At 40.9% G+C, this 12,618-nt stretch overlaps 1 protein-coding gene across 2 annotated transcripts in view; it reads left to right on the top strand.

The window, feature by feature from the left end:
- EPG5 (ectopic P-granules 5 autophagy tethering factor) overlaps positions 1 to 12,618 on the top strand; it is a 121,450-nt gene that overhangs the window by 41,064 nt on the left and 67,768 nt on the right. For both annotated transcript variants that reach the window (XM_055102749.2, XM_003830200.5), the window contains exons 14-20: positions 2,114 to 2,278; positions 4,623 to 4,742; positions 5,410 to 5,669; positions 10,184 to 10,324; positions 11,421 to 11,565; positions 11,797 to 11,994; positions 12,382 to 12,492. In XM_055102749.2, coding sequence (XP_054958724.1) covers positions 2,114 to 2,278; positions 4,623 to 4,742; positions 5,410 to 5,669; positions 10,184 to 10,324; positions 11,421 to 11,565; positions 11,797 to 11,994; positions 12,382 to 12,492 — 1,140 coding nt within the window. The remainder of the gene's footprint in view (positions 1 to 2,113; positions 2,279 to 4,622; positions 4,743 to 5,409; positions 5,670 to 10,183; positions 10,325 to 11,420; positions 11,566 to 11,796; positions 11,995 to 12,381; positions 12,493 to 12,618) is intronic.

Genomic DNA, 12,618 nt, shown 5'->3' with positions numbered 1-12,618 from the left:
CACTGTGTTGGTCAGGCTGGTCTTGAACTCCTAACCTCAGGTGATCCGCCCACCTCTGTCTCCCAAAGTGCTGGGATTACAGGCATGAGCCACCGTGCCTGGCCCAGCTATCACTCTTACTCTTCTGTCTCCTTCAGCTCTAAGCAACTTTCTTAGGTTGGGGTCCTAAGCACCTTTCATAGATTAGGGCCCTAAGCCCTAATCTAATGTCTGTCTCTAGATTTTTGCCTATTTCAGACATTTCATATTAATGGAACTATGTAATATATGGTCTTTGTGACTGGTTTATTTCAGCTAGCATGATATCCTCAAGGTTCATCCATGTTGTAGCATGTGTCAGCATTTACTTCATTTTTAAGCCTGTATAATAATTCCTTGGTGCGTGTGTGTGTGTGTGTGTGTGTGTGTGTGTGTGTGTGTGTATAACTTTTTGTTTATCCATTCATTCATTGATGGGGACTTGGGTTGCTTCTGCCTTTTGACTATTGTGAATAATGTTTCTATGAATGCGGATGTACCAATATCTCTTTCGGGCCTTGCTTTCAGTTCTTTTGGGCATGTGAGAAGTAGAATTGCTGGATCATGTCATAATTCTATTTTTAATCTTTTGAGGAGCCATCATACTGTTTTCCATAGTGGCAGTACATGGTCATTTTCCTTTTAAGAAAAACAATGTTGGCTGGGCACAGTGGCTTACGCCTGTAATCCCAGCACTTTGGGAGGCCGAGGTGGGTGGATCACGAGGTCAGGAGATCGAGACCATCCTGGCTAACACGGTGAAATCCCGTCTCTACTAAAAATGCAAAAAAAAAACAAATTAGCCGGGTGTGGTGGCGGGCACCTGTAGTCCCAGCTACTCAGGAGGCTGAGGCAGGAGAATGGCATGAACCTGGGAGGTGGAGCTTGCAGTGAGCTGAGATCACGCCACTGCACTCCAGCCTGGGCTACAGAGCGAGACTCCATCTCAAAAAAAAAAAAAAAAAAAGAAAAACATTGTATGCTACTGCAAGATGATTATATTGAGATAAAAAGCTTTTCATATACAGTTCAATACAGTAGGAAGTTTTCTGTTGCTCCTTCTTGAGTGATTAGTGGATGAATTCCAGAGAAATGTACAGTGGATCATATGATTCTTTCAGTTTGAGCTCATGACATTTTTCTCAAGTGTTTTTCTTGTTTTTGGCTTCTTTTTTTTTTTTTCTCCCAAGACAGAGTCTTGCCCTGTCACCCAGGCTGGAGTGCAGTGGTTCAATCTCAGCTCACTGCAACCTCCGCCAATGAGTTCAAGCGATTCTCCTGCCTCCTGAGTAGCTGGGATTACAGGCGTGTGCCACCATGCCTGGCTAATTTTTAGTAGAGACGAGGTTTCACCATGTTGGCCAGGCTGGTCTCAAACTCCTGACCTCAGGTGATCTGTCCAGCTGGGCCCCCCAAAGTGCTGGGATTACAGGCATGAGCCATCATGCCTGGCCCAGATTTATCTTAATTTGCACACTTGGATGTGTTATTTTAAAAGTAGTGCTGTAGACTTTCTGTAAATAGGATTTAAAAATTTTTTATTGTGGATTATTTCAAATACATATAAAAGTAATGAGAATAGTATGGTATAATGGCCTATCATCAAGTTTTAACAATAGCTATCAACTCTTGGTCTCTTTGTTGATCTTGTTTCATCTTACCACCCTCCCACTCACCCCACCCCCGGCCTAGATGGCTTGGAAGCCAATAGAGTATCTTTCTAAATGCCATAGAATGAATAATTACTTAAAGTGCTAAATTCTTTTGCAAAGTGAATAGCCGTCCCCTGATTTATCATGACTTTAAAAATGTGCATTAGTGTGGTGGTTTACCTAAACTGAAGCATACCAATTTGAATATTTAAAAAGATTGATTTTTACAAAGGATTATGAAATGTGCTTTTGATGTATCATCAATTTTAATACCCACTTGATTTGGTTGTCCGTGATTTCCATTTCACTTGTCTAAAAATGAAACAAAACTCCAGTTCCTTTTGGAGAAATTTTTTTACAAGCAGTTTAATAATATAATATTGTAGTAATATAGCATTGTTTCTAAGTCTTTATTTAATGATTATTGTTTTCTTTTTAATAAGGTTTCTCTATACTTGTTTAAAGAACTGCCTTTGTATCTTTGGCAACCTTCTGCATCTGAGATAGCAGTGATTCGGGATTGGTTATTGAATTACAACCTGACAATGGTGAAGAATAAACTGGCCTGTGTTATTCTTGAAGGACTGAATTGGGGATTTGCTAAACAGGTATGTGTTCAAACCATTCCCTGGAGACTGGAGGTTGTACATGCATCTGTTTCAAAGAAGGATTTTCTCAAAACACTAACATTTCTGAGTACCATTTGCAAGGTCTACAAATTCTTTTAGCTGTGTCAGAGTTTAGGATTTTCTCTTTAATTCTCTTTTGCAGAATGAGCAACTATTAAATGAGGATAAATTGTTCCACATTGAAAATTCTTCCCTTTTTCCTTATTCCCATGTATCTGTTTTTATTTTTTATTTTTTTTTTTGAGACAGAGTCTTGCCCTGTCACCCAGGCTGGAGTGCGGTGGCACTATCTTGGCTCACTGCAACCTCCTCCTCCCAGGTTCAAGCAATTCTCCTGCATCAGCCTCCTAAGTAGCTAGGATTACAGGTGCATGCCACCACACCTGACTAATTTTTGTATTTTTTAGTAGAGACAGGGTTTCGCCATGTTGGCCAGGCTGGTCTCGAACTCCTGACCTCAAGTGATCCACCTTGCCTCGGCTTCCCAAAGTGCTGGAATTACAGGCATGAGCCACCGTGCCTGGCTGTATCTGTTGTTTTGTCTCTGGCTAGTTACTTTAGTTTCTCCTAATTGCCTCTTCTGCCTCTCGTTCCTTTTTCTCCTGTAATTTGTCTTGCATGTCATTGTCAGGGTTGTTTTCTGAAACACTATGCATTGGTTAAGAGTCTGAGCTCTAAGCCAGCCTGCCTGGGTTCTGATCCCAGTTCTGCCACCTTCTGGCTGTGTGACTCTGAGCAAGTTTCCTAAACTCTTTGGGCCTTAGTTGCTTATTTGTAAACATTCATATTAATGAGTATACTTCAATGTCTCACAGGGTTGTTTTTTGTTTTGTTTTGAGATGGAGTCTCAATATGCTGCCCAGGCTGGCCTTGAACTCCTGGGCTTAAGAGAGCCTTCTGCCGAGTAGCTGGGATTATAGGCGCGTGCCGCTGCGCATAGAGTTGTTGTAAAGGTTAAACAAATGAGGAAACACAAGATGTTTAGGATGATTCTTGCCACACATTACATACTCAGTGGTGTGGTTATTATTAAGGGTTTGCTATGTAGCATATATCTTCAGAGATACATTTCAAGTGATTTTCACTGTTAAAAGACCTTCCCTGCCTCTTTACCATAGGCCTTATTTGTTAGCTCTTCCATAAGAAGATTAACATTTATAAGGGAAAATGGTGGCAAACTCAGCCCTTTACACCTGTCTGACAGGTTTTGTTCTGAGCAAGTCATTTAGTCCTGGACAGCATGATACCTGTTGTGCAGATGTGGAAACTGACGCCCAGGAGCTTTTCTGCTGACGTGTCCTTGACCACTTGGGACTGCCCATAGATTCATCTGGGCCCTCTCTCATTGACATGCTCATAGGCAAGAGCTACAGGGGGCTGTTTTCCACCTTCACATTCTCTGGCTTGTGAACAGAATCACCTAGGCTCTCCTCTTGAAGAGCTGCGTGAGAGTCTCCTCATGCCTTTGTTAAGAGTTAGGAAAGTCATCTTTCTGAAAGGTTTAAGGAATGTATTTTTCCAGGCTGCAAAGGAAGATAGTGTAGGAAATTTGATAGGCAACTTCAGGCATCAGAAGGAATATTTTACCTGTGTTGCTGAGTGTCTTATTTATTTTAACTAATGATAGAACAGGAAAAGGGAATGTAGACATAATTTATTAAATATCTTTCTTTTTTTTTTTTTTGAGTCAGAATATCACTCTGTCACCCAGGCTGGAGTGCAGTGGCACGATTTGGCTCACTGCAACCTCTGCCTCCTGGGTTCAATCAATTCTGCTGCTTCAGGCTCCCAAGTAGCTGGAACTACAGGCGTGCACCACCATACTTGGCTAATTTTGTATTTTTAGTAGAGACAAGGTTTCACCATGTTGGCCAGGCTGGTTTCAAACTCCTGACCTCAAGTTATCTGTCTGTCTTGGCTTCCCAAAGTGCTGGGATTACAGGCATGAACCACCATGCCTAGACAGTTCATTAAATATTTTTCTGTTTAATTAAGCATCTTCCTGGTTTGTGGCATTGCCCTTGACCCGAAGTGTTTGTAGAGATTCTTGGGTGGAATGGGGGATGACATTCAAAGATAACCTTTTTTGGCTGGAGTAGGGGTTAAGTCAGGTTCAAACCTATCTAGGTACAGTGTTATTGCCCTTGACAGTTTTTTGCCCATTGTCATTTTATAGTTTCACTGTGTGGGATGTGATTTTTGGAACATTTAGCTTCTACATCGAAGATCCTTTGTTACTATTCTGCCTAATGTTTTGATTCAAAGGTACAAAAACAAAACAAAACCAAGGTTGTATGTTTGTGATTATTTTTCTCTTTAAAAGGCTACCCTTCATCTGGATCAAGCAGTCCATGCTGAAGTGGCTTTAATGGTTCTTGAAGCTTATCAGAAGTACCTTGCACAGAAGCCATATGCTGGGATTCTCTCTGAAAGTATGAAGCAGGTATTTCCTTCTCTTCTGATTTGGAAACATGAATCTTTATCTTCCCAAGACATTTAGAAATAAAGATGATAGACTTATACTATTGACCATTAGGTATCCTAAGAACATTTCTAGCAATTTAAGATGTTATAATTGACTTCTATGGTTTGATAAAGATTCTTCTTTAAGAAATAGCCTGTATATAACTATTCTAATATTACAGAATTTGAATTGAACTGCAGTGGTGTGTTAGAGCTTGGTTGTACTGGCTCTGGAGAACTGACTTAAATTTTTAGAAACTTTGCAAGCCAGGTTATTAAACCATTGGTAGCTTAAAATTGACCATGGTGGGAATTTTTACACCACCAAAATTGGCAAGCGCTATATATGAGACCTCCGTCCTGATGGTTAAACTTATTTATCAGCACACTATTCATTGAGTATCAACTTTTATGTCACTTTTCTTTTACATGAGCTAAGATCAGGTTCACAAAGTGACTAGCAAGTAAGCGCAAGTTGCGAGTGAGAAATTGCTTTGATGTAGTGCAGTGAACATTAATTGGAGACCAGCAAGTAGAATATTCCTCTGCGTTGAGGGCATTGTTGGTCACAAAAGGAGATGAGTGTATGAGCTTACTGATTTAATTTGTGTGTGACTAATGTGGCTCAAAATAAATAATTGTTTTAGGTTTCATATTTGGCCAGTATTGTTCGATATGGAGAGACACCCGAGACCTCATTTAACCAATGGGCCTGGAATTTAATCTTGAGGCTAAAACTGCACAAAAACGATTATGGAATACAGCCGAATTGTCCAGCTGTTCCCTTCTCCGTCACTGTGCCTGACATGACAGAGTCACCCACGTTTCATCCTCTCTTGAAGGCTGTGAAAGCGGGCATGCCCATTGGCTGTTATCTAGCCTTATCTATGACAGCTGTGGGCCACAGGTACAGTGTTGGGCTGAACCACTAGGGTTACTGAACCTTGCAGATAGTTCTAGAATTTTATGTTTCATATCCCAAGTTCTGAGGCCTCTGTCAAACCTATTGCGGAGCAATTAGGGCCAAATAATAATCCTTGATTAACAGCTTATCAAGGGGAGATGCTGCCCAAATTCACATACTTCAGATTTGTACAAGCAAGTCACCTAAATGTTACTTTATGAAGAGAGTTCTGCTTGTCTCCTGGAGTGGAATGTTCATGTCAGCAGTAGATTCGTACTGTCTTCCTCAGAATTGTGATCAAATAAAAATAATTGATCACCTGTAGTAAAATTTTTGAAAAATTGATCGTAGCCCAACTCAGGCTTTTTTTTTTTTTTTTTTTAATTTTACTTTAAGTTCTAGGGTACATGTGCACAACGTGCAGGTTTGCTACATACATATACATGTGCCATGTTGGTTTGCTGCAGTCATTAACTCATCATTTACATTAGGTATTTCTCCTAATGCTATCCCTCACCCAGCCCCCCACCCCACGACAGGCCCCGGTGTGTGATGTTCCCCGCTCTATGTCCAAGTGTTCTCATTGTTCAATTTCCACCTATGAGTGAGAACATGTGGTGTTTGGTTTTCTTAACTAGAGGTCCCCTTAACTGTCTAGAAGAATGAAATGCCTGACTAGGTCACATGCCTCTCTGATATGAGCCCATAGCTGTCTGTATGTCTTCTACTGGAGCATTTATCACACTATATCATAGTTAATCTGTTCAATTTTCTCAGAGATTCAGTTATATATAACTTCTATGAGAGAAGTGCCCAGGAATGGCATTTGTCTTGTGTTACCATTTTATCACTAGTGATGAAGACTATATCTGGTGCAGTAAATAATTGAATGCATGAGTGACTTCTCAGTTGATTAAACATCCTTCTCTTTAAAGATTCTTTTCTTATGCATTAATTTTTTTCTAGTCTATTCATTTGTCTTCAGACTCTTTGACCTCTGCTTTCTGATTCTTATGTTTTAGACTCACTGTAACACTTTTTAGCATCCTCATTTCAACATCTTGTTCCACAGTAAGTGTAATTTCAGTGGGATACCAGTTGCAATCAGCTGTAGTCTTCAGCGTTGTGCTATGAAGTAGGAGAGATAAAGAATTGTTTGATAGCTTTCCTTGGGTTGTTGACAGTTTTGTTGAGATGATAGGCATAAATAAATCGGCAGTACTATAGAATATAATTGCAGGCTGGATGATGTGTGGAGAGCAGTGGTTCTCAACTTCTGCTGTTCTTTAGATTCACTTTTGGAGCCTTTTAAAAATCCCAGTGCAGGGAAAAGGGTGAGAATCCTGGCCTAAATGGGCTGGGGGCCAGTTCTCTAAGTATCTCTAATGTACACCCTGGATTGAGAACTACTTAGAAGCTGAGCAGAAAGAATGTAAAGGAAGGAGAGATCAGTATGGTGGGATACCTTCATGGAAGAGCTGACTTTTGGAAAGGAGTCTTAAATTAGACAAGACATCTGTCGCAGTTTGGATGTTTGTCCCCCTAAACCTCATGTTGACATTTGATCCCCAGTGTTGGAGATGGAACCTAATGGGAGGTGTTTGGGTCATGTGGGCTGATCCCTCATGAATGTCTTAGTGCCATCCTCTCAGTAATGAATGAGTTCTTGTCTCTTAGTTCCCATGAGAATTGGTTGTTAAGAAGAGCCTGGCACCCCGCCTCCTCCTCACTTCCTATCTCACCATGTGATCTCTGAACCTGCCAGCTCCCGTTGGCCTTCTGCCATGTGTGGACGCAGCCTGAGGCTCTCACCAGATGCCCAGTCTTCCAGCTGGCAGAATTATGACTCAAATAAACCTTTTTTTCTTTATTAATTGCCCAGTCTCAGGTATTCCTTTATAGCAGTGCAACATGGACTAAGACAACATCCTAGGCTGATGAGCAGAGTGATGTTGTGTTCCTCTTACAGTTACTTAGTGCCCACAGTTAGTTCAAGGGCCATCTCCTGCCACCTGCAGCCCCTGTACATTCTGAACAGCACACTCACTGTGTTTTATTGTCATTGTAATCTCCCCTGCTCATGGACTGTTTGCTCTATGAAGGTAGGGACATTGTCTTGTTCAATTGTGTATCTCTAGATCTTATACTTAGTAGGTATTCAACAAATGCTGGTGGGTTGAATGAATGTGGAAAGGAGCCTCAGGTGTCTGAGTGGGTAAGGGGAGAGGAGGGGAAATGATGAGGAAACACTTCTCACTGACGCCTGTGATTCATGTTGGAGAATGGAGGTGATCAGGTGTTTGGTTGGGCCAAATTATGGAGAGATTTGAAAGCTAAGTAAAAGAAGGTAGAATTGATTTAGAAAAGAGGAGACCTGATAAGGGTCCTTAGGAACATACTCTTTATGTTGTTTCCAGTAGCTCTAGTGTTATTAACGGCTTCCTGTACTTCAGGTTTCCCATCTCTAAAATGGGAGTAATAATAACACCAAACTTACTTTATGAGGCTTAAGTGAGTCAGAGCACATGTAGGCCGGGTGCAGTGGCTCACGCCTGTAATCCCAGCACTTTGGGAGGCCGAGGCGGGCGGATCACGAGGTCAGGAGATCGAGACCATCCTGGCTAACACGGTGAAACCCCGTCTCTACTAAAAATACAAAAAATTAGCCAGGCGTGGTGGCGGGCGCCTGTAGTCCCAGCTACTCGGGAGGCTGAGGCAGGAGAGTGGCGTGAACCTGGGAGGCGGAGCTTGCAGTGAGCCAAGATTGCGCCACTGCACTCCAGCCTGGGCGACAGAACGAGACTCTGTCTCAAAAAAAAAAAAAACACCACACATGTAACATGCCTAGAACAGTGTCTGACGTGATTCTCTTGAGTGCAGTTATCTGAACTTAAGTGTTTTATGATTTCTCGAATTTCTTGTATCCATTCTGGGACCATAGCTCTTTATTCACTGATACTGCTGTGGGCTCTCTCTAGAGATAACTTTTGATTTGTGCTGATCACTGAATCCTGAATGGGAGTGAGAGTGAGAATGAGCATTTCCTCTCAGGGCTGATCTCTAGTGTAAAACTCCATGGTGGGCATTTGGGATTAGGTGTACTGGAATATAGAAGTAACTTAAAACAATCTTAGGTATGGGTGGAGTAGGCAGGGACATAAGTTGTTTGTGAATATACTATTACAGACATTGTAGAGAAGTCAGAAAATCACCCAGAATATTTCCCATCATAAAATCAATGATTTTTTTTCTGTTTATTTTCATCCATCATTTTTCCTTTGATCTTTTTAAAGATGTATGTATAATTTTATATCCTTAGTTTTTCACTTTACAATTGTAAGTAGTTTCCTTGTGGCGTAACCTTTGCACAATTACTTTATTTTTTGAAATGATTTTCTCCCCCAGAATTAAAGCAGTATAACCAAACTGCAGAATTAGGAAAGTGGAGAAAATGCCACTCACTTCTGCCACTCTTGTACAATGACTCTTTTGTTGTGACATTGTCCCTGTATTCGCCTCCACAAATAACTTCTTTACTAGTAGTTATGATCATGAGTATAAAATTTTATGTCTTATTCCCTAGTATCTTTATAGCAGAAGTGTTTTTCCACATTGCCTTTGGTCATCATGTGTATTATTTTAAAATGATACAATAATATTTCCAATTGAAAGCATTTTTCTAAAATTGCCTTAAGTCATTTTCAACCTCTCAGTTTTAGAGTTAAAAATAAACCTGAAAAGCGCCTCTTTACATGGATCATATTTTATATTTTTTTCCATATTTGAGATTATTTTTTAAGGATAGATTCTTTGAAGTGAGGCAGAGAATAAAACTTTTATGCCAAATTGGTTTTAGCAGAATTTTGCAGTTTATGCAGTGAGTATCCCTAATCTGAAAATCTAAGCTTTGAAATGCTCCAAAATCTGAAACTTTGAGTTCTGACATTGCACTCAAAGGAAATGTTCATTGGGGCATTTTGGATTTGGGACTTTTGGATTAGGGATGCTCAGCTTTTAAGTATGATACGAGTGTTCCAAAATCTAAAATACTTGGTCTCAAGCATTTCAGTTAAGGGATAGTCAACCTGTACTGACAGATTGAGGTCACTTTTGAGTCTCTCTTTGCTGTGATACCTTGTGGGAATATCCAGACAAGGAGAGTCCCTGTGGCTCTTAGGAGAAGCTGTTTTTGAGAAATAAAATATGGTAGTAGAGAGCACTCTGGATTAGAAATTTGCAAACTGGCGTTCTCATTTTGACCTTACTCTAGGAAATTATGTGAATTTGGGCATGATACTTCACCTTCCTCATCCATACAATGAAAATAAAGATTAACTTTTAAGTTTCTTTGCAATTCTAGAATTCTGGGTTTAGTATTTCTGTGTGAAGATTGGGTATAAAACATGTGTTGGAGACCTGAGATAACCCAAGGTATTGAAGGCTCATAACTCATTGGAAGAACAGAATTTTATGAACCAGCTCCGTTGTGTATTCATTGCTTTTCTCTTTTTCCATAGCATTGAGAAGTTCTGTGCAGAAGGCATCCCACTATTGGGAATTCTGGTCCAGTCAAGACATTTGAGAACAGTGGTTCATGTCCTGGATAAGATTCTGCCTTTATTTTACCCTTGCCAGTATTACCTTCTGAAGAATGAGCAGTAAGTGTGTTCCATCTATGGCAGGAGACACTCTTAAACAGTCCAGCAAGTACAAATGACTGTGTCTTCTGGTTTCTTAAGTAAAATAAAGGGAATGCTATTTCAACAGCGTATTATGGGGCAAAAATATTCTGCACCCCAGTTTAGAATGCAGGTTGATGAACAATGATTCTAATAATGACTCCAGTTTTATTACCATGAAAGATATTTTTCCTTTTCATTTATTATAACTTTGAATTGCTTATTAAAGCTTAATAGTATATGAAGGAGCAGTTGTTTCCCTGAGATTCTGGGAATCGTGCTTCTGATATTAAGCAGCAAATGGTTTGCCATTGTAACAATAGAAAAGATTGTTTTAAATTGTTTACAGTGCACGTAGTGCAGTGTTGCAAACAGATAAGATGCTAGGAAGGTGGGAAGAGAACAACCTGTCTAGGGAGGCAAGAGTAAAGCATCTGGCTGGGGCCTCATGAACAGTGATGAAAGGGGAGGTGAGGCCTCACCCCATATGGAGGAACCCTGTACAGTGGGGACATGAAGTACATCCAAAGGCACAAGGGGAGCATTACAGTTTTCCTGTTATGTGTCTTTTCAAGCAGTATGTCTCCAACTTGCCAAAAAGAGCTTATTAAATATGGATTCCCAGGTTTCTCCCCCGGAGATGTTACTTTAGTAGAAATGGGTTAGGTCCTGGGAACTACTCACCTAACCCTTCAACCCCTTTTTAAGAATCAGCACCCTGGGTATGAGGCAAGTTTGGAAACTGAATGGTTTGGAAACATCTCTGCCTTTATTCATGGAGTTGGGGAGTGAGGAGGGGAGAGTGGTGCCTTTGGGTGTTTTTCCTCTAACGCTGTTTAACTTGCATGTGTTTGTGTGTCGTGGATCTGTTCTTAACACCTCTGTGGGTAGATAGAATTCCTTTTAACCCATGTTAAATGTGAAAACTTTATTCTTCTAGAATCCCTTCTTAAATAGTGCTTTGGTCGAAAAATGGGACCAATTTAGGAATTTTCTGTTTCCTCATAAGTAATTAGGGAAAATTCTGTTGAGTTCTGATCGGAAGGTAAAGTGCGTCCTCCTGTGTGCTTGGCAGGTTTTTATCGCATCTCCTCTTGTTCCTACACTTGGACAGCGGTGTCCCTCAGGGTGTCACACAACAGGTCACCCACAAGGTGGCACAGCACCTGACAGGAGCCAGCCATGGGGACAACGTGAAGCTTCTCAACAGCATGATCCAGGTGAGGGCCTTGCAAGCCCCTAAGCACACTCCCGCCTGTCTTCCCAACCAAGACCTCTAGCGTTAGCACACTTAGGTTTTAGTCATTTCAGATCACTTGGCTTAGTGTGCTTTTGGCCAAGAAAGGCAATAGATTTGGGCTTTGTAGTGGAGGTAGATAGCATTTTGTTGCTATTTAAAAAATGAGAGGCTGGTTGTTATCTTTCCCATCACATGAGCCTTTTCTCCACAGGCACACATATCTGTAAGCACTCAGCCCAATGAAGTGGGCCCCGTTGCTGTGTTGGAGTTCTGGGTTCAGGCTCTCATAAGCCAGCATCTCTGGTACCGAGAACAACCTATCCTCTTCCTCATGGACCACTTGTGTAAAGCAGCTTTTCAGCTGATGCAGGAAGACTGCATACAGAAATTACTCTACCAGCAACATAAGGTAAAAAACCTGTTAGAGAATTTATCTTTCAGTGATTGGCTAGATAAAGTAGCTTTCTAAAAAGATTCCCCCAAGTACAGTTTTCAGTTCTACTCTGTGGCCATTACCTTCTTTAAGCTTTGCCTTAATGGTACCTTATCCCGATAATCGTAGTCCACTAGCGTAGACCCTAGGGAAGTTGGAAAGGACAGCCCAGGAAGAGTCCCGCTTGTTACATTTGGCTGTAATGCTCTGCCTTGGACTATTGCTGCTGGTGGACTCATCCTTGAAATCTCTGTCTTATCAGAATCTTGTATTGTAGTAAGACAGTTGCTGATACTCTTGTAAAGGTCATTGATAAGATTTTCCTTAAAGCCTCCTCTCTCTGCTCCACATCTCCCGGTGTAGAATGCCTTGGGTTACCACTGTGACCGGAGTCTGCTCTCGTCTTTGGTAAGCTGGATTGTGGCAGGCAACATCACTCCTTCCTTTGTGGAGGGCTTGGCCACGCCCACTCAGGTAGGAAACTGACTGAGAGGATCATTTGTTATCTTTGTGAACTTTAATCTCATGATCATCCTTACAAAGAAATTACTAATAGTCTAAACTAACTTTTATTTAGCACTTATTCTAGTGTAAGTATAC

The sequence above is a fragment of the Pan paniscus genome, chromosome 17 (genome assembly GCF_029289425.2).
Source record: "Pan paniscus chromosome 17, NHGRI_mPanPan1-v2.0_pri, whole genome shotgun sequence".
NCBI classification, from domain to species: domain Eukaryota; kingdom Metazoa; phylum Chordata; class Mammalia; order Primates; family Hominidae; genus Pan; species Pan paniscus.
This window is presented reverse-complemented; position numbering and strand designations above follow the sequence as displayed.